Source organism: Gossypium hirsutum, chromosome D09 (assembly GCF_007990345.1).
Source record: "Gossypium hirsutum isolate 1008001.06 chromosome D09, Gossypium_hirsutum_v2.1, whole genome shotgun sequence".
In the NCBI taxonomy this organism is placed as follows: domain Eukaryota; kingdom Viridiplantae; phylum Streptophyta; class Magnoliopsida; order Malvales; family Malvaceae; genus Gossypium; species Gossypium hirsutum.
The window spans coordinates 6,504,953-6,527,865 of record NC_053445.1 but is presented as its reverse complement, the minus strand read 5'-3'; the positions used below and the strand labels follow the sequence as shown (position 1 = coordinate 6,527,865).

Genomic DNA, 22,913 nt, shown 5'->3' with positions numbered 1-22,913 from the left:
GATAAATTGAGGTGTGAACAATTATCATTCACTTCCATCTCATATGGGAACATGAAATCCCATCACAACAAAAATAAAGGGAAAGAATTTATGCTTTAGAATTTCATGAGAACTTGGAGTTGTATAGGAAGTGATGATGATCTAAGAAATTTTGCAGATAAAATTAAGCAGTGCCATTGATTAAAGGGTGAAAAGCAAATGAAACTTGGATTCTCAAATCTCAAGGGTACTATTTCCAACTTCCGAACCCTTTATTCATATATTGTCCAATTCTTCAATACCAGCCTTACCCTGCCTACATTGCAGACTTAGTTTTGGTTTGCTTAATTTCTGTTATTAGTTCCTATACTTTGCAAAAGTTATGGATTTAGTCCTTGTACTTTTTGAATTGGTTAATTTTAGTCATTATACTTTTTTAATTGGTCAATTTTGGTCCCTATACTTTTTGAATTTTGAATTTTGGTCTTGATTCAAACAATAGTTCTTAAATGTGTTGTTTAAATTTAATTACTAGTCTTGTACTATACGTACAATTGTAGATTTAGTCCATATTTTTTAATTAGATCATTCTGAGTCGGGAATTTTGAAATTTCAATTTTGATGCAAATAACAAGTTGATATGGCATTACATGTATTATAATACATTTGACGCATCAATTTTTGGGAATAGCAAAAATCAACTTATGAATTTAATAGTTACCATTTGATGAGGATTGAAAATTCTAAAATTTGAAATGTACAGGGACTAAAAATGACTAAATTAAAGTATAAAGACTAAATTCATAACGTTCAAAGTATAGAGACTAATAGCATAATTTAACCTTTTGCTTTTATCTCTCTATAGTTCAGGGTTATAAGAGGGTGAAGATGAGGGTTTCTCATGGGTTAGATTATGGGTTAAATTATAACTTTTCTTTTCTTTGGACTAGGTGGAAATCAAGTGTAAAAAGTAAGTCATGTTTATCAATAAACATTTTAAACGTGTTTTTATTTAAAATCAACTTTTTTTTCCTTATTACCATGTGAGTAAATCTGACAAAAATTAATAACTGCATTATTAATTGTCCGTACTTGCTCAGTTTTGAAATTTACAGAAATTAAATTACTCATCCTTCTTTGATAGAAATTAATTTACTAAAATTTAAAATTAACAGGGACTTAAGAAGTCTTGTTGCCTTAAATTTTTATGATTAATATATCAAAAATATTATATTATTAAATAATATTTAAATAACGTGTTGTTTGATAAACTGAAAAATTAAATACTGAAACAATAAGAGTTGAAAAATTAAGCATTGAAATTTTAAGTACTAAATTTAAGTTATAAAAATGTTTGATATATTACTTCAAATTAATTACGAATTATGATTATATTTTTTGATAAATATAGATATTAAATTATAAAAAAATAAATTTTACATTTTCCTTAATTTGTAGGCATTTCACTTTGTTCTAAACAAAAATGAAATTTTAAACATAAAATTTTTATAGGATAATATATTATTAAATAAATAAAATTAATTGAAAGCTCTTATTTAATTATTTTCCACATCTTTTTATAAAAAAAATATCAAATTATTTTTATTTTGAATTATCAAATATATATAAAATATTAAATCATCCAAAATATCAATTTTCAATAAATTTAAAATTTTTAAATACTCTATCAATCAAGTACAAAGTTGTTGTACTTTGTAAGTTAATCTATTACTTTTACCCTCCACAACTCAATTGCAGTAATTTTTCTTAAAATTTCTGTATCATGTTGTAATTTTATTAATTGCAAAGATTTAATTTAATTTATTTACTAAACACTCAAATTCAAATATATAAGATTAAAACTTTTTTTAATTTTCATATTTAACGGGTAAAAATAATAAATTAGATGTTTAAATAGGAGATAGTAGTCTGAGGATTTTTTATATATTAACTAATTTATCCCAGCTATTCACGGAACGTGAGAATCGGATGAATAATCATTTATTTTTAGAAAAAATAAAAAAAGAAATGGGAATCTTACAAGATCCATTCATTCTTTTTTCTATAATAGATGGTCAGAACTTTATCGGAGTTTGAATCCTACTGAGAGATTCACTAAAGATCAGAATTTGTTGAAGAAAGAACAAGACGTTTCTTTTGTCCCTTCTAGGTGATCGGAAAATATAGAAAAAGTTAATATATTCAAGATAATTACATATTTACAAAATACTATCTCAACTCATCCTATTTCATCAAATCCGGGATGTGATATGGTATATATATATTATTTACTTCTTTTTATATAGTGTAGCATCATGACTTTTGGTTTTTATTTTTTGATACAATGTTTAGAATTACTCATAACCCCTCCCCAATCCTTAAATAGGAGAATAATGTATTTCAGCGCACTCAAACTTATGTACTCTGTACCAGTAATAATATCGATGCCAACTGAACTATGACTCAATCGGCTTATATATATTATTTTTGAATTTATTAAACATTCATATATTTGTATAAGATTTAAAGGGATTAAAATAGATGATAGTAGTACTCAAGTGATCCAACTTCACATGATGGAGATAAGATTGTTGAGGATTAATGATAAGGAGGACGTGGATAACAACAATCTGATGTTTGCCCACTAATAAATATTTAAATTATATTGCTTTTAAAGTTTGAGTTTGGAACACAAGCTTTTTATTTAAATTTATTAAACTAATATGAAACTATGTGTCACTATATGATGATAAGAGTTGCGGCACATCTAATAAAACAACAACGAAAATAATTGTACCAATACAAATTATAATTTCTGGGGATGTCAGAAAATATGTTGAGGGGTAATTTTTATAAATATAATTTTTAAAGGATTAAATCAAAATTTTATTATTTTTAAGGGGAGTTAAAGTGTAATTTTATCTTTACTAATTTAAATTTTTTAAAATTTTAAAAGACCAAAATGGAAATTTTTTTCATTTTAGGGGGGGCGGGACCTGCCAACCCCCTAAATTCGCCATTGCTTAAATTGCAATTTATTTTTGCTATCTATTATTTATTATTACTTAGTAATTGTATTTAAATAATTCAATAATCACATTCTCAAAATAAAACAACTCTAAAAATAAATAATTTTTTCTAATTTCCCAATTCTATAATCCTCTCTCAAGAAGCTATCTACAATATGTTGTTGGTTAAATAACAAGTTTGAATGTGGATTGAGTTTTAGTTCGATTGGCATGGGCACTATTGTTAATACAGAAATATATGAGTTTGAGTGCGCTGAAGCACATTATCCTCCTATTTATGGGTTGGAGAGGGGCTATGGATAGTTTTAGATATCGTGTCAAAAAGAACAAATATAATTAGAGCCTATAAATTAGTTTAATGGTAAAAATAAACTTTGACCCCTCAGAGATGAAAAAAGTTTCAATTTAATCCTTTTAAAATTCTAAACTAACAAGCATATATAAAGAAAAATTGTACTTTGACATCTTTAAATTTCATAATTTAATTTGACCCCTCAAAGATAAACTTATGGCTTCATCCCTACTCTAAAAATAACCACAAAATAGAATTTTAAAAATTAAAAAATCATCCCCAACCACAACTACTCCCCCTTTTGGAAAAAAAATTAAAAGACAATTGTAGACGATTTTTTTTCAAATCAATTACAAAATAACATGTGTTAAATTGATGGCATCACATACTATGTCATAATTATTTTAAATTAATTTTGAGGTAAATAATAAAAATTTATATTTTCACTAATTAAAATTAAATTAATTAAATGATAATATTAAATTATTATTTTATTTTTAATTAATTAAATTAATGTGATACAAATAATAAATAAAAGAGTTTACATTTTGTGGATCACTCCAATGAAGAGTGTACATTCCAAAAATTCTCTTTTATTCGAATGAGTGGCACTATAAAAGAGGTCACCTCCAAACTATTCTACACATTCATAAGTTTAAATATTCAAAAGTTCTTTGAAGGAAAGATTTTTTAAATTCAGATCTCTCTTCAAAATCTCAAGAAATTTCTAAAGAACTTGAAGAAATCTTGAAGAACAACATATCAGGTTTGAAGAAATTCACCTTCTGATCTTGTTCAGCTAAAGAAAGCAGGTCAAAAATTCATTTCAAGAGCAAGTTGCCACAACATGTGAAGCAAACCACATCCTTTCAAGATCAAACCTAAATAAAAATTGGATTGAAACTCCACCAAAGAAAAGAATCAAAAGAAATTTCTTTATAATCAAGAAATTTAGAGTTTGTAAGTTGTGATTCTTTCAAAGTTGATAATTAAAATTTGTTGCCAAATTTTCAAAGTCAATTTTCGACTCGATATTTATGTGTATAAATTTCTGGCACGTCCAATGGGGCTATCTTTGCCTTTCATCTCCTTTCCAAAAGTCAAAGTTTAAAGTTGCAATGACTTTTCTACTTCACTGCCAAGCATCAATGTTCTTGCTTATCCCCATGGCACTAGGCAAAAGATGGAAGCTCTATTAGAGTTATTTGGTCAAATTTCTTCAATGTTAAGTGGCAATCCACCCTATCATGCATCTTTGACAAATAATGAATCAGAAGAATTTTCTATTCGTGGATCTAAAGTGTAGCCCGTCGATTGTCATTCAAAAAGAAAGTAAATCAAGCGACAGTTTTGTCCTAGTCTCTCCCCCAAAATTAAATTCTAAAGTGATGAATGTCATGACAATTGGCACCACATCCTTGGACGAAAATGATGTCTCTAGCAAAAACGGTGGAGAGTCCTGCTGTAAGTCTCATGGAAAAGAATGACTAAATTGATTTCATGATGGAAAGTGATTTTTATCTTACCGAGAAGAAGCTAGCCAACGAAGAAGTGCAACATGAGAATTTGCAACAGGAGGCTGTTGAACAACCCAATGCGCATGTTGCTAAAAAACTTTAATTCAAAAACAATCAAGTCGTCGTTGTTGATCAACTCAAAGAACTCATCAAAGAAGTTATCAAAGGATAGGTTGATTGTGTAACTCAACCTTGGTAAACTTATGTCAAGCCATACTCCCATAGGATTGATTGTCTGAAAATACTTGTAAGTTATCAACCTCTTGATATCAACTTAATTTTGGTTTTTGTTTTCATTCTAACATATGTCACATGATTTAACTATGGTTGTAGTATTTTATGAAATACTAATGAAAAATCCATAACTTTTTCTTAAATCAATATTAATTGACAATGTAATTTTGGGATAAAGATATTAAAAGATATAAGGTTAATTGCTATAGTTTTAAATTAAAATCATTGATTTTTTTTAAAGAATTACATTTAGGAGTATAGATAAAGATATTAATGCTCTCAAATTATTTAAATTTATTTAAAAATATTCGAATTAAGTCTGACAATTATTGAACTGAGCTCAAAGCTTGAACTTACTACTATTTTCAAGTGGAGGCTATTACACAACCTACTGCCAACTAAATGCAATATACAAAACAGAGGTCTGAATGTTGATGGTAGATGCATTCTTTGTGGCCAGTGGAGGGATGGGAAGATATATTCCATGTGTTTTGGACTCGTAACAAAGTCCTTGATGCTTATAACCATCTTGAGACATGGTAATATTGTTAGTTGCCTTTATTTTACATGGAAAAACATAGCTACTTATATTTATTTATATAATAAAAAAAACAAAAGAAAAGAGAAAATAAATTGTGCTACACAAATTCTAGGTAAAAACATAGCATTGAAAGATCAATGAGTAAAAACAATGGGAGATGCCACTCCCTTGGCACGGTCACCTAGTTCTAGTTCTAGTTCATCTTCAGTGCCTTCCTCTTCATCCCATACTATTTTGTTTTTGTTGTCACTAGATCCAAAATCCCAGCAACAGATCAAGTAATAAAACACATTAATCACACTTAAAATTGTAAGAATCCAATAATAATAGTCATAATGACCCATATTAAGGTTGTTTGACACCCAACTCTGTTTTCCACCTTTTGAGGTCAACTTATCTACTGTTCCAACTATAAGGCTACTAACCAAGTTCCCCACCGCCATCCCAAGGGCAAAAAGTGCCACTCCAATGCTAGCCATGCTCTTAGGGAACTGAGAGTAGTAGAACTCTATTTGTCCAATTGCATTGAGTCCCTCGGCTAATCCAATCAAGCTGTATTGTGGCACTAACCACATTGCACTCATGTGCACCATCCCATGGGGTTCGTCACCCAATCCTTGTCTGATTGCGGTGGCTCGCCGCTTGCTCTCCACCATTGCTGCCACCGCCATTGCCACACAAGATATCGCTAAGCCTATTCCCATTCGTTCTTTCAAGCTGAACCCTCGTGATCGTTTGGTGAACTTAGATAGCAAGGGGACTATGATTTGATCATAGGTAGCGACCCATATCGTGAGTGTAATCATTGCGAAGACGCCAAAGGAACCAACAGGGATTTTTAGTCCTCCGGGAATTAAGTGACGGTCCATGACCCTGGCTTGGAGCACCTGAAAGGAGTGTTGGCTTATGGATACGGCGATCATGATCCCACTAGACCAAATAGGGAGCACTTTGATTAATGCTTTCAATTCTTCCACTTGTTTCACAGTGCATAGGTTCCATGGATTTATAGCCCTGCCATCCATGTCTATATCCTTCTCCGGATTTCCGATCATACAAGCTTTGTTAAGAAACCTGATAAGAAATTTGACATAATACATGACGTTATTGTGTGGACTTCAACTTTATTTTGGTTCGAGTGCCTTATCGTTTTAGGTTTAAATCTTAACATATACTATAGTTAAGTTTTTAGCGAGAACATTCAAATGTTAAGCATATGTCTGACACAAATATAGCTTCAGCAGGAAAAAAATATACATGGGACACTCAAGGACACGTCAAAATGTAAAAATAAAATTAGACACAATCAAAACAAGAAGAAGATATAATTGGAGATGTTTGAACGTGCCCGACCACGGATCAAGAATGTTTTTCTTTTTTTACTTTTAATGGTTTTCTAAAAGTTAACTCTTTTTACTTCAAAATTTATTTTTACATCTTTAAAAGTAATTTAAATATTAATAATTAATTGATAATTATTCACCTTACATTATTTGTTTTGAACCCATTCATTTTACATTTTTATTGTCTATTACTATATAAAATATAATTTTTTTATTATCAACACCTGTATTCTAACTTTCTAAAATTATCGTATCACTATGTCTATGTTGTATTATATCAATAGGTAAAAATATCATGGAAACCCCTTAATTAGGAGTTAGATCGCATTTTATCCCTTACATTCAAAATATGAGCAAATTAAAAATTATACATTAGGTTAAAGAGCAAATTGATTCTTTCTATTAAAAATTTCATTCGATTCTACTATTAAAAACTGGCATGGCTAACAGAATAACTAAAAAGTTACACATGGCGTGCCATATGTACCTCATTCTGATATACTGGATCAGTTTTTAACCGTAGAAATAGATAGAATTTTTAACACAAAGACTAGTTTGCTCTTTAATTTAATGTACAATGACTAATTTGTCTATTTTTTTTAGCAAAAGAGGTCAAATACAATCCGACTTTTAATATAAAAGCCTCTGTATTACTTTTACCCATGTTTGTATTATGTGTTCATATCCGTTCCACCTAATCAATTGGAGGTCATAATTAGATATTAATTACCTCAATTTTTGTGTTGGTGCAATAAGCTTGGAACCTTTGTGATAGTACCATAAGCCTGGATCAGATTCCATTGGTGGCAAAGCCAAGTGTTTGTTTTGCCAAGCTGCCACCATGACTTGGGCAAAGCTTGTAAACAAGCTCTTATCAGGCATCAATTTAATGTAAAGTGGTGAACCCAATAAGAACATGACTGTGGAGAGGAACATGAGCCCTGCTGGAACTCAAAAGCCTATGACCCACCCGGCTGCATCTTGAATATACACAATAACAGTTATGGAAACCATGAGTGAAAGTCCAACTGAAGCATAATACCAGTTGAAGAAGCTTTGCAACACCCTCTTGTTTTCAGGGTTGCTAGGATTGTACAACTGATCAGCACCGAAGGCCAAGGCACATGGCCTAATGCCACCGTCTCCGGTTGACATTAAAGCAAGAGATGAGAAGAGAAGCGCCAGCTGAGCTGCTTTTGGAGATGCACAACTTTCTGTCGCCAGACCGTTGCATTGAGGAGGCGTTGCTTGCGGAAGGGCAGCAGTTAACCATAACAAGCTCATTCCCTGCCAGAATAACCATACACCATACATTAATTTATCCGTTTTCTCCTTACGGATTAACCGTTTTAAGAAAATATTTTTGCTTACAAGAAGGCTGACGAATGTTCCGAGCGCGATAACACGAAAGCGGCCGAGGAAAGAATCAGAGAGAAACGCACCAAGGATTGGCATGAAATTGGAAATTGCAGACCAAAGGAATAGAACGTTAGCTCCCTTGGCATTGGACATGTGATATTCATTTATTAAGTACAAAATCATATTTGCATGAAGACCGAAGCTTGCAACTTTCTCAAATGTCTCGGTTGCTGCATAAACAAAAACAATTTAATCCCACGTTAAGGAGTGAATCAACAATCCTTCAATCTATATATATATATCTTAAAAAAATAAGAAAGAGATGAATTTAAGGCTTACATATAACAAAAGCCAAGGTCTTAAGGCCACCCAGTTTGGTGGTGAGATGCTTCTCTTCTTCACCATGTTTTATTTGATCACAAGGGTTCTTCTCCATTGATGTTCTTCACAATGCAAAGAGCCTAAGAGTGTATTTGGTGTGATTCCAATCAGGTGGAGAAAACTTGTGTCTTCAAGGCCTCAAATATAATATCCTTATTTTTACTAACCATCACTAAGGTTAAATTCCAAAAATGGTCCTTGTATTTATTCGGATTTAATCCTTTTATTTTTTATTTATTTGAAATTGGTGATTTTGTTACAATTTAGTGGAACTGTAAAAAAATTACACAATATAAATCCACAAGTCTTTTATGATTAATTGTTATATGTCACGTAAACAATTTAAAATTTATAAAAAAATATAAAAAATTATAAAAAAATTACAAATTATGAAAATGAACTCTTAAAAATTAAAAATATTAAACAAAAAAAGGTAAAATTACATAGAAATTTTCTCCCTACAATTCAAATTCCTCATTTTTTTCAATCCTTTTAACCAATTTTTTACCCTTTTTTTTATTTTACATTTAATTATTTGAGTATTATGTGGGTGTACAGATTGATATATGCAAATACCACGTCATTGAATTTAAAAAAATTAAAATTCGCTAAAAATAGTAAACACAAGCTTTCAAAGAAAAGGGGGAAAAAGAAAGGCATATTAGAAAAGGAGAAAAAGAATTGGACTGAAATCAATGGACTCAAACGAGAGAGAGAGAGAGAGAGAAGCAAATCATAAACAACCAAAAAAGTAATCCTTTTTAACCCAAAAGATCAATAGAAAAGTTTGATAAAAATCCTTTCTTTTTTCCCTCTATATTTTATTTTGCCTAAATAAGTTAATTTCACTCAAAAAATAAACAATTGCTGATTAAGTTTACGTTTAATACATAATTTAGAATTTGAGCTTTCACCTTTTTTTTAATGTGATACTTTTGTTATTTTTTTGGTTCAAACAAGTATTTATATTTGACAAAAGTTATACACTTTTTAATATCGTACTTTTATTATTTTTGGTCTAATCATGTATTTATATTTGACAAAATTTATATATTTTGGTATTCAAAAAGTAAAAGTGTTCACTATTTAATGTTTAATTCGGGCTTTAGAGTTGATTTTGATGAAAATACATAATTTGCTAATAATATTAGTAATTAACTTTCATCAAATTATTTTTAAAACCCGAATTAAATCAAATCCATCATAATGTATTTGACAAATTAAAGGTAAAACTAAACAGATTCACAATTAACACTAAATCTATGGCTGAATTATAAAAATATGTTTGAAATTATTTTTTTGAGAAAATGTGCTGAATTTTTTGAAACCTATCGATGCACGTTCTCAATCTTTTTTTTTTTTGTTGATTCAAGAAAAAGTTGGGTAAAATACCAAAAAAACCCTATTTTTTTAAAATTTATCGAAATGGGCCCAGTATTTTATTATTTATCGGAATGGGTCATTTTTCCCGAAATCGCGTCCACGTCAGCGCGATGTCAGGGGACGTGTCAGCAAACCGCGTTCACGTCAGAGCGCTTTGCTTACATGGACACAAATCGCGCCTACGAGGACGCGATTTGCTGACACGTCGCGCTGACGTGGATGCGATTTCGGGAAAAATGGCCTATTCCGGTAAATAATAAAATATCGGGCCCATTTCGGTAAATTTTTAAAAAATAGGGCTTTTTCTGGTATTTTGCCCCAATATGTATTACTATAATATGTAGCTCAAATTATGTATTGTAGTTAATATTCATAATATTGTAGCTCAAATTGTCAATCCGTCTATACTATTGTACTAATAATATATATTAATGTAATATTAAAGAGTTAATTGATTAAAAAAATAAATGCAACAAGTACAAAAAAGATTCAAAATTATTACCAACAAGATTTGAACCAAGGACTAAGGGAAAAGAGCAAGCATCTTAACCAACTAAGCTAAACTAATTAATTGACTTATTAAAAAAATACTGTTATTATCTTAATTATGTTACTTACGTTCTAACGATTTATCGGACCTATTCCATACACGTGTCAAATCAGAAAAAATAATACAACAATTCTGTAAAAAAAATCCGGTGTTTACTTCAAATAAATAAGGAAACTAATGATTTGAATGTTTCAAAATTTAATTTTAAACCGAAAAAATCAAAATTTAGAGGTAAAAAAGGATCTTTTTCGACGAAAACTACGGCAAACCGCCTTCAGTTTGCCAGCACGTAGACCTCGAAAAGTTATTCGAAATAAAAAAAATCGTCTCAATCGGACAACCGAGCCAAAAGTTATGGCCTTTCAAAGTTTTCCAAGCTAAAAAACATAAACGGTCAATTTTTTGACCAGTGGGTACTGTGCGGCGCAAAATCGCGTCCACGTAAGCACGATTTGCTTCCACGTCAGCAAATCGCGCTTACGTGGACGTGATTTGTTGCCACGTAAGTAATCGCGCTGACGTGGACGCGATTTGCTGACACATCTCCTGACATCGCGCTGACGTGGACGCGATTTCGGGGAAAATGGCTCATTCCGGTAAATAATAAAATATCGGGCCCATTTCGGTAAATTTTAAAAAAATAGGGCTTTTATGTGTATTTTGCCGAAAAAAATAGGGTATATTTTAATAAAATATCGGGCCCATTCCCGAAAAAGTTGAGTTATTAATGATATATAGAAGAATATCCATGTATATCTTTTCAATAAAAAATTTTATAAAAAAATAGAATTTCCAGATTAATCGAATATTTCTTCTTTTTACTATTTGCCAAAAAGTTTTTGCTGATTCTAATATTTTATCTTGATAACTTATTTTGTTAGAACTACTATTTATTTCTTGAGTTAGAAATTCGTTTTTCTTGTCTTTTATAATTAGAATTTTTTGTATTTGATTTTTTATTGTGTTTGTTCTCTTAGTCAGATCTTTTTTTTTCTGTTAATGAATAATTTGTCCACGCCATAGATTGAATTTGAAGAGATGATTTGTGAATCATCTTATTACTGATTATCGAATCCTTTTTAGTTTCGCCCAATTCATATGGTTCTCTCAACCCAAAAAATGGAATTGGATTTATTTTTGAAAGTTTTTTTATTATCCCCTTTAGAAATAAAATGCTTTGGGTGATCCATTTTTTTGTTTCTTTTGAAGCTTTTTGAAACAATTTAGTTTTCTTTTTCTTTTAAAATTGTTAAAGCTATAAAACATTTCGTTTTCAATTTTTTTTAGTTCTTTAAAAATAGGCTTAAAAAACGAACGCCGTTCTCAAGAAGAGCCGAAAGGTAATTCAGTTTTCATTCCCCAAATTGTTAAAAAGCAAAAACCATTCTTTTGACCTTTCTATTTTTTTCATTGGATCTTTATGAAAGGGTTGTAATTTAAATTTGTGCTAAGGTTTCAGGCAAAAAGGAAATAGGATCTTTATCTGAATATCGTCTGTTAACTAGTTTTTTTGGAAATTCTATTTCGGATAATTGAACACCATTATAAGTGCATTTAACATGCATTTCTCGATTCCAATCAGTTAAATCCTCAGACCACTCAGGAAATTGAAATAATAACATACGGGCAATGTTTTTAACTATTATCAGTGAAGGTAATATAATATATTTTCTAAGAATTGATTAGGTTATTAACACGAAGCCCCTTATTACTTGAGCAAGTAGAAGACTATCCCAAGATTCTGCTATTTCTATCCTCATTTTCTCTTCTCTTTTGTATTTTTCTCTTTTGGCCTCGTCTTTTTTCTCGATCTTTTTTTCTGTATAATCAGAAATTTTTGATTCTTTGTTTTTACATATTCAATTTCGAGATATTCGTTTCAGTGGTCCAGAAATATCAAAAGAAAAAAAAGAGTAGTTTGTCCACTCTGCCCAAAAAAAAGGGGGAATGTACATTTGCTTGAAACAACTCCCAAGTAATTATTTTACACCTTTGGGAACGTAATTGTTTTACGTTATATAAAAAGTGTTTCGATTCCTGTCATAATTGTACCATACTTCAAAAAAGTATTTCGAATTTCGAATTCTAAAAATATGTATTGATTTATTTTCTTACATTTTCTTATACAAACATAGGATTTCTTTAGATCACTTCAAATTGATACATTATTTGTATATCCACTAAATTAGAAAAGGGGTTTTCTCCATTGGGTTGAAAACAGGGGAAGGAGATATAGTAATTCAGAGAAATAATGATTCATAATGTTACAAAATTGAAACTTAATGGGTTAGTTTCGACAACCCAGTTAAAGCTCTTATATATATGTGTTCCGCGATCCGCTATAGTATAAATAGAAAAAAAATTATTCTATTATTTAATTATTTATTATTATAAATTGAATATTATAAAAATAAAAAATTATTATAACACTAACATAACAAATACAAATGGGTGATGGGGAAAATAAGAATCCCCCCTGGAAATGAAAAAAAAGATATTCAAAAATTCAAAAAAGTCAAACCTTTATATCTTATTCGAGTTAAACCAATTCAAATTACTCCAAATTTATTTGGCGTACAAAAAAACTTCTTGAATTCCCCATAGAAAGAGATTTGGGCATTGAATTCTATGTAATGATCAATAAATTCGATTTAATTCTCTATCCATACGTGCAAAAATCGTAGCAAGAATCTAATTTATTCCATAGCTATAGCTATTTGGAACTGGAATTGACGAACAAGGAATACCCATATTAGTGTTTAGTAGTTTCAAATAGAAATCTAAATGGGGCATGGCCAAGTGGTAAGGCAACGGGTTTTGGTCCTGTTATGCGGAGGTTTGAATCCTTCTGTCCTAGAGCATACTCTATTTATATATCAGAATAACCATATCTGAATCTAAATTGCTCTTTTTTTTGTTTTTAATAACCTTCTTTCTAACAGTCAAGTATTGGAGAAAATGTGATTCTTGCTTTTGATTTTTAATGATTTCTTAAGATTGGCACTCAAACAACTGTGAGATTGCTGGATCTATTCTACCGAGTTATTTGATCTATCGGGTTATTTGAAGATGCACAGTAGATTCAAAAAGATTAGTTTATTTTGTTTTTGGCACATTATTTTTGATGTTGCAATGAAAATGTGCCCTGTAGAACGCGTTTTCCTCTCTTTCCTAAAAACGCGTCCTATAGGGGTCTTCACTTTGCTAAAAATTGTTTTTCGTTTTCTTTCTTTCAGTTAGAAATTAGAATTTTATAGATTTATTTTTGTATGTGTTTGAGATAGACATAGTTATAGTTTTAAGGTATGTTTGAATTTACGGTGGTTCCATGGAGCTAGGTGACCTGCAAATTTCATCTACTATGTGAGTATGGAGCCATCAATCGAGAAGTCGAATCACGTTGCAACTCAAAGCTCTAGTTGACGGTGATTAATACTGTTTCGGGTTAAAGTGTAACTAGGGTTTCAAGTTTACAAAGATTATGCTGTCAATGGATGGAGTATAGATGGGGCCCCAATTGACAGTGGTTATGCGGGCACGACAACGAGTTTTTCCTCGTTAGAAGAGGATGTTTTATAAAACCCAAACAAAAGTACGAGGAAGAAAAACATAGTGCCATTTTAGTATAATCAAGTAATTCATTCTATCCATGTCCACCAAAGGTGGTGACCCCGTTACTATAACTTGTGATAGAATTGGGATGTAACAGGTTTTACTAATAAGGTCATTGTCTTTGGTGGAGATGGATAACACGAATTATTTGATTATACTGGAAGACCCCTATGTTTTTCTTCCTTGTACTTCTGTATGGGATTTATAAAGCATACTGTAACGCCCCAAAATTTCTAATTTCGTTATTGTGAAAATATAACACAAATAACTGTTAGCTTTAATGGTTATGTGTTCTGGGAGTGTTTGGGAGGTCCCAAGTTCAAGCATTCGCTTGGGAAAATTTTGGTATTTTGAATGAATTAGGCCTTACTCTTGTTCAGTAGGCTTTTATTTGATTGTTGGGTAAATTACATTAGAATGAGCTTGCTAGTTTGGTGGTTAAATTGTGTGCTATTATGGTAGAGGTCTTGTGTTCGAATCTCTATGCAGGTAAGGATATTATTTTTTTACTTAGATTTCAGGATAGAGTTAGATAATAGGGGGATTCTGAGTAGTGGATGTGTAGTGGGAATTAGGGGAGAATATTAAGGGATTTTGGGGGTTATCGAGATTTTATTTTATTTTATTTTGTTTCCCATAACCGAATTTTGACTCTCTTTTCCCAAAAAAATTATGTTATCTATTCTTCTCCCTCTCCACTTGCTGAAATTCTCTGAGTTGTTCCATATTTCTCTTTTTTTTTTCTTCTTCTTGATTTTTCCCTAATTCATTTATTTTCCTTCGTTTTCGTACGCGGTTAGTGCTCACGTAGTTTCAGTAAGTGTTTCTCTTCGTTTCCATCATGAATCTCTTAACGACTAAAGTGGTAATATTTTTTCTCTGCGATTTGGACGTAGGAGGAGGCTCGGATTGGTGAATTAGTGTTCTCGCCTTAACAATAGTTAAACGGAGGGTTATCGTTGGTGGCAAGTTAGGTTTCTGTTCGTTCTTGGTTGTCAATTCGCTTATAAATCCGTTAAATTGATTTTGAGTATCTTGATTTTAGGCTTTGGAGTGCTCAAGGACTTTTTTAGCATCAAACAGAACAAGGTGTGCATCAAACAGAACTAGGTGTGTACCTGAAAAAGAAAAAAAAAGATTCGGCGAAAAGCTGAAATTTCTTGTTGTTTGGACAGCAGCAGTAGGCTAATTTTGAAAAATCGTCATAAATTATGGAAATTTAATTAGAGGATGAATAAAATATGGAATTAAAGCTTATTGAGTCTAATTTCTTATAAAAGAAATGGTGTAAGTAATGGAATTGTAAATCGTGAGATATAATAAGTTTTGTGAGACAAGGTCAGAATGAATTCGGGTTCCCCTGTTCTAATTTTGGAAAATCATAAAAAAATAGAGAAAAATAATTAGGGGTTAAAATTTACATGTTTAAATTATTAATGAGTCTATTTTCAATAGAAACAAATGAAAACATCATCAAAAATTTTTACTAAGAGATAATTAATTTTTAGCAAAGAAGGGACGAAGTTGTCAGACAGCAGAATGGGGATAAATTTGAGGATTTTACTGTACTTATTGGCTGAACCAAAAATTCTGAAAATTTTATGGTAGAAAAGTATTTGAGTCTAGTTTTAAAAACATCAAGCAGATCTTAATTCAAAATTCTATAGCTCAAGATATAAATAATTTAGTAATAGTGACTCAAGTAGACAGCTTTGAAGGAACATATAAGTAAATAGTGAAAATATATATGAATAATTAACTAGCACGAGTTACATTAAAAATGGATCACGTGGCCAAGGCTAATTTGGGCCGAGTGGGCCACATGGGCGTGTGAGCCCATTTTTCTGAAAAGTTCTATAAGGTTGCAAGGGTTGCCCAAGTCGACTATGGACCTACTGTAGGGTCGGTAAGCTTTACTTAGACCCCTATATATGTGACTTGTCTGTCTGATTTCTATACCAAGCATGACTTATGATATCTAAATGTATGTACTATTAATTGCATAATGGCATGACATATTTTGTATGTTACATTGCATCGGGGTGGGTTGATGATATTTGGAGGAAGTGTCTGAAAGGCTATTAAGTTTGTTATCTAGCAACTCACCTGTAACCTTCTGATTATGTGGGTACAGCATGGTGTGTAGGGATGGGTGAGTTGATTTAATCCCCACATGATGTGTAGGGTTGGACGAAGATGATGTGTAGAGGCTAGTGGGTAAGATTCTGATTTACTGTATCTGCATTCTGTATCTGATATGGGCCAAGGCCCTAATGTATTTCTAAGACTGTATCTGAATGGGCTAAGGCCCAAACTGGTTCTGTGATGGGGACAGACCCCTGACTGTATCTAACTGAATTCTGTTGATTATTTGTATGCATGTTTTTTGTGGGGATTACACACTGAGTTTGCGAAAACTCACCTTTTCTCTGTTTAATCTGTACAAGTAATCCCCAGACTTGACGGGTCGGTGCAGCGGAGGACTCAACGGTGGCCACACATAAATTTTGGACTGTTTCCCGTTAATGTCTAGAATTTATTACTTATTTGGGGTTTTTTATGTAACTTTTGGACTATGAACTAGTTGGCTTTAAATTTGGGACTTTATACTGTTTTTATGGATTTTTTTAAACTGCAACTCAACAAAATATGATTTTTCTAAAAACTAAAGTTTTCGTAAATAGAAACAATTTTCCATAAATTAATTGGTTACAAAAGCTTCCGCTAAGAGACAAATTTTAAAGCAAATCAACAAGTTTTTTTTTGAATTAATAAAAGCTAACTTACTGTAACGATTTTTAAACTCGACAATCTTGTCTTCAAATCCCTTTCCATGTGGCATCGCCAGATTCGACCATAACGTCTAGGCCGGGTTTGGGGTGTTACAATACTCCTCTAACGAGGAGAAACTCGTTGTCGTACCCGCATAACGACCGTTAACTAGGGCCCCAGTTATGCTCCATCCATTAACAGCATAACATTTGTAAACTTGAAAGCCTTAGTTACACTTCGGCCTGAGTATATAAAATTAGATAATTAATCATGTAAACAACATAATAATTAACTATTTAGAATTAAATAATTTAATAATATTTTCCTACCTTTTGTAATTGAACGTTGAATATATGTTTCTCATCCAAACGAATAAATTGATTTGCCATTTTACAAATTATAAGGAATAAAACAAAATTGAAAAGAATAAGATTCAAAGAAAGAGTTTTAAAAAAATAATTGAGATTTGAGAATTGAGAATCAAGAAGCGAGAATTGAGAATCGAGAACCGAGAATTGAGAATCGAGAATTTGGGATTGAGGATTGCGGATTGTCTATTGAGTTGAAAAGAATAAAGTTTGGAGGGGTTTATATAAGATAATTATGGTTGTTGGGGTATTATAGCCATTGAAAAAGTTTCCACTGGAAAGAGAATGCGCCCTATAGGACACATTTTTCTTTCTCTCTCCAAAAACAGTCTAAATTGGTAAATTTCAAAAAAAAAAAAACAATCAACACATTTGCTCAATTGTTTTTCAGCATATTTCTATAATTCAGCCCTAAATTTATTGCATTAATAAAATCATAAAAAATTCAAACCTAATAATATTAGTAACTAACTTTTATTAAATCAATCCTAAAACCTGAATTAAACACACACAAAATTAACATCGTTGTCTTTGGGTACCAAAATATATAACTTTTGCCAAATATAAGTATCAAATTAAATAAAAAAATAACACAAATATCACATTAGAAGAATGTGTAAAACTTAAATACCAAATTATTTATTAATCCAACTGTTGTTATAAAAATTAGCTATTATTTTTTAAATGACTCGAGTACTAAATAAATATATATAACTTCATTATTTCTCATGAAATATTTAAATTAGTAATCACTTTTTCAATATCATAGTATAAACTAAGAATTTTTTTATAATTTTGATTGTTTGAAATTAATAAATGAAATTAATAGCAAAAAAGAAAAGAATGTAACATATACACAATAACATCAACAAATTCACGTTTTAGGATTTCATTACCATGGTTGTTTATAAAGAGGTAAACAACTAATCATGGGTGGGGATTGAACCCCAAATTTTATGGTTAAAGGATAAAGTGAACAATCACCACAGTACATCTCATAGTTACTGATTTTTAGTTTTTAATAAATGATTAAAAACATATCAAATTCAAATATTTGAATCATAGTGCTTAAGAATCACAGTCAAATTCAATTTCAAATTCAAACATTTCAGAGTTTTACAAGACAATGTGATGATGGGCCCAGGAACTACAGTGCTTAGGAGGATTCAACGGATTATGAAAGTTGAATGACAGGAATGAATTAGGTATGTTATTATGATGCACCAAATGAAGTTTTGGGTTTTCTGCAACTGGACAAAGTTAAGGTTGTTTTTGTTCAATTTAATTTGATGAAATTATTGTTTCTTGTTTATCACCAAAAAAAAAACGTGTCAACTTTAAATATTTAAATAAAAAATAAATCACAAGGGAGTGGAGTAGAGCCAAATTGACAAATTTTATAGAGATTGACTGCTAAATTATTATACCTAATTTTTAAACCGACGATGAAAAATATCTATTATGGACCAATTTTAAAAGAAAATGATAAAAGCAGGGACCATCCTTAAAAAAATATAACCTATCCCTAACTAACAGGATAAAATTAAAGTGATTCATAGTGTATATAATATTCTTATTAGCAAAATGGAGGTATCCACAAAGTGGATTCGACATTTTAAATGATAGGGACTTTTTTTGAATTATTGTTGTTTTTATGCATAATGAAATGTGTAGTGTTAAGGCACTAACAGCAACTCCTTGACAAAATCTCCCCTCTAAGGCCTCAAAACTTGGAAGATTTTGTCACAATCTTATTGCTTCACATGGGGATTTAATATATAAAGATTGAGATTCGTTTTCCCAAATTTGTAATTCCTCACATCTTTTAATTTTTAATATTTTATATAAAGTTGTACCAAACGAAACCAACTTGGGTTATATATAAGATCAAGATTGGATTTCCAATCCCTATAATTACTCCTTTTTTTAACTTTAACTTGGACGATTTTAAATTTTTTAAAAAAATCAAGTGTATAAAATGAACATGAATTTTTTTTAACAATCTTTTATAAGTTCTGATTATATTTTTTTTGACACAATACCTAGAACTACCCATAGCCCCTCCTCAACCCATAAATAGGAGGATAATGGACTTTAGCGCACTCGAACCCACATCCTCCTGTATTGGCAACTGATAGTCACTAAACTAACTATAATTACGACAAAGGCAAGCACACCTATCGAACAATAGTATAGCTATGGTGAGTAGGGAATATCGTATCCACGAGGACTAAAAGTACTAGTAATTACTATTTTTCTATTATTTAGTCGATAAATTAGGATTATTATTTTAATCTAAATTTACTAATCTAAATGAACTAAGAACGCTACAGAGAATGAATTAGGAAAATATTTGAAGATAACCAAAGATAAAGACAATACCCAGGAAAGAATCCACCTAGACTTCACTTATTATTCCGAATCTGAATTAAATATTTTATTCACTTGTGTCTTGATCCGTAAAAATCCCTAAATTATGTTAATATCTCTTTCGAGTGTAAGAACAACGACTCTAAGTTGATTAATCGAAATCTCTTTCTAATTAAAACCTCTATTGTCACATTAACTCAATCTATGGATTCCCTTATTAGATTTGACTCTAATTTGGTAGATTTATGTCGTTCTATTTCTAGGATTGCATGCAACTCCACTCAATTATGCTAGATCTACTCTTAAACAGGGACTTTTGCTCCACTGAAATAAGAACATTAAACATGAATTAATATCCCTAAAATATTAAAGTACGAAATAAGCATACATAACTGAGAACAAGAATCAAGTATTTATCATGTAATTCAGAAATCAAATAATAAGATTCATCATAGGTTTCATCTTCCCTAGGTATCTAAGGAATTTAGTTCATAATCTGAAAAGAAAACATCTCGAAGTCAGAAAAACTACAAGACATAAAGAAATTCAAATAAACTTCGAAAGAAGTTAAAAGGAGATCTTCAATCTTGAAGGAGATCCGTTTCTGAGTTGGCTCTGATGGTGTTTTTCGAGTAATTTCTTCAATCTTCTCTGCGTCCCCCTTAGGTCTTCTTCTAATTGTTATTTATAGACTTTAGAATGCTCAGAAAGCCTAAAAATTGGGTTTTTCTATGTGTTTGGGAAACAGGGTACGAAATCGACACGGGCTAACACATGGGCGTGTGGCTAGCCCATGTGGAAATGCTCAGGCCGTGTAAATGCTGAAAATAGCTCTTTTTGCTAGATTTTGGCTTGTTTTTCGCTCCTTTCGCTCCCCTATACTCACCTAAGTATAGAAACATGAATTTAAAAAATTAGGAGCATCAAATTCACTAATTTACATAATAAATCATCCAAAAATGCATCAAGAATAGGATTAAAAACATGTTACTTTTATGGCTTATCAGCAACAATACCCATGCTAAGAGTGGAGTTGTAAGTGTACATATGAGAAATGAGGTGGTGTCGTTATTGGGACAAGGTTGTAGTTATAAACAGAATCCAAGTAATAGTTTTACCCTAATTATGTTAAGGATAAGGCTCGGGCCAAGTTGTGACGGTTTACGCAACAAGGCATTGTTCGAGAAGATGTGTGGAAGTCTAGTGAATTAATCCTCCAAATATTCGACGTGGGTGAGAAAGAGGCTTTTTCTTTTTCATGAATAGGCTAAAGCCTTAAACCAAGAAAAAGTTGCGATGATGAGGTACCTAGAAACTTACCAAAATCATGACTGTGATGGTGTTTTTCGAGTTGTTTTCTTGACTATTCTATGACAGTTCATTTCTATCTTCTTATTTTTGTCATATATAAGTCACAATCCAAATTGTGACTCCTAATTCCAAGAAACTAATAAAATCTTTAAATACAACCTACTCCATACACAAATTGGTGTTATTTAGTGCAGGAAAACTTGAAGGTTTTAGTTTTCTCTACCAAAAAGATGACAAGTTGGTGAAATTTTCTTTTAACGTTTTAGATTAAATAATACTTTTTCGACACTGAAAAATTTAAATGTTTTTAATTTTCAGCTCCAAAAAGATCATAAGTTGAGAAAAGTTCTTTTATAAAAGATTATTTTAAAAACAGCCTTAACACCAAATACTAAAAAAAAACAGTTTAAGGTTAAATTTATTGATTTTTTTTAGAATTAGAACTAAATTAATAGAATGTATGAATATTGAAGGATAAAACTAGTTATTAAAATAGCCACATCAAACTTCTATTATCTGCATGGTGGCTAATATTTTAAAAACTTTAATGATTAAATCAAAAATCTTTTATAATTAATTGTGTCGAAACTATTTTTTTGAAAACAAAATTTTTTTAAGTTGTCGACTAAAAAAATAAAAATTGGGAGTCGCCACCAATATTTTATTAAGGTGTGATTGGGTCACCTAAAAATGACTTTGGTCTACAAATTTTAGAAAAACGGGTCCGGGAGTCGGTTACGTATGAGGAAGGATTAGTATCCTCATTACGCCCAAAAATTGGTACCTAGTTAATTGATTAATGTCTTAATGTCGAAAATTAAAAAAAACGTAATCCTTAGCAAAACTTAAAAACGTTACGTATTAAGACCCTTATCATTTCAGAGAAAGAAAATACCACACCCAATACATTAGGGCACGACATTCTAATTTTCCCCAAAAATGAATTAGGGCAAAATACTAGTGCAATAAAAAATGTAAAAGAATATCCATTTATTCAAGATTTAAGAAATCGCGGCCCAATACGTTAGGGCACAATTCCTTTAAAATCCCAAACTCGGAATATTTCCCTTATTATTTTTTAGAAAAAATCTTCATTTCGAGAAATCATTGCATCACATCCAATACGTTAGGACACAACGTGTTGAATTCCCAATAATGAGTTCTTATTTTTTGATTAAAGAGAAATGCTCGATTGTTAGATTTAACGAAGAAAATTGAAACCCAATACGTTAAGGCTCAATTTCCTTGAAAATCCTAAATACGAGCATTATCTCAATTTTGAAAATTTTCTATTTTTAAATTTGAGTAAAAGATGATGTAACGTTATATTATATGTGCAAATATCGTGATAACAAATACAACAATAGCATAGAAATTATATAAACAAATGAATATAAAATAATGACGTGCAAAATATCAAATAAATAGGCAAGATAATAATAAAAATATGCAAACATAAATTAATAAGCGAATGATAAAAAAACATACCTGTACACATAAAAAAATACATAAGTTTTAAACAATTAATATAATATTAAAATTAATTAAACAAATTAAACATGTGTATATAAAATATAAGTACGCGAAAATTTTAGTATTAAAAAAACATAAATACATGCTTAAAAATATACATATATAAAAAAATAATAATAATTGCATATGAGAATTATAAAATAAAAATAAAAGAATACAATTACATTATCAAAAATATTGATTTTTAAAGAAAATATGAAAATGGATTAAATTGGATCGCCAGTAAAGATCCGGGGTAAATTCACAAATAAATAAAGTCTGGAGGACTTAATTGAACGCTCGAATTACATAGAGGGGCTGGAAGGGAAATTTTCCCTTCTCCTCTAAAATGGCGCCGTT

General features: G+C 30.7%; 2 protein-coding genes across 2 annotated transcripts; both read right to left on the bottom strand.

The window, feature by feature from the left end:
* Positions 1-5,698: 5,698 nt before the first annotated feature.
* Positions 5,699-8,807, bottom strand: LOC121203092 (protein NRT1/ PTR FAMILY 1.2-like). The gene is made up of 4 exons (XM_041101625.1): positions 8,634-8,807; positions 8,307-8,524; positions 7,666-8,222; positions 5,699-6,666 (listed from the first exon to the last, which is right to left on the bottom strand). The coding sequence occupies exons 3-4, from the start codon at positions 7,869-7,871 to the stop codon at positions 5,727-5,729; spliced, it is 1,146 nt and encodes a 381-aa protein (XP_040957559.1). The 5' UTR covers positions 7,872-8,222; positions 8,307-8,524; positions 8,634-8,807; the 3' UTR covers positions 5,699-5,726.
* On the bottom strand, positions 7,887-8,730 carry LOC107892780 (protein NRT1/ PTR FAMILY 1.1). Its single transcript, XM_016817832.1, has 3 exons — positions 8,634-8,730; positions 8,307-8,524; positions 7,887-8,222 (listed from the first exon to the last, which is right to left on the bottom strand). Exons 1-3 carry the CDS (start codon positions 8,728-8,730, stop codon positions 7,887-7,889), a joined length of 651 nt encoding a protein of 216 aa, XP_016673321.1.
* Positions 8,808-22,913: the final 14,106 nt, after the last annotated feature.

Coding starts and splice junctions, on each gene's coding strand:
- LOC121203092 (XM_041101625.1), bottom strand. CDS start 7,871: ATGTTCCTCTCCACAGTCATGTTCTTATTGGGTTCACCACTTTACATT. Junction 6,667..7,665: donor GCACCAACACAAAAATTGAG/GTAATTAATATC, acceptor ATTTCTTATCAG/GTTTCTTAACAAAGCTTGTA.
- LOC107892780 (XM_016817832.1), bottom strand. CDS start 8,730: ATGGAGAAGAACCCTTGTGATCAAATAAAACATGGTGAAGAAGAGAAG. Junction 8,525..8,633: donor GACCTTGGCTTTTGTTATAT/GTAAGCCTTAAA, acceptor TTGTTTATGCAG/CAACCGAGACATTTGAGAAA. Junction 8,223..8,306: donor GAACATTCGTCAGCCTTCTT/GTAAGCAAAAAT, acceptor TTATTCTGGCAG/GGAATGAGCTTGTTATGGTT.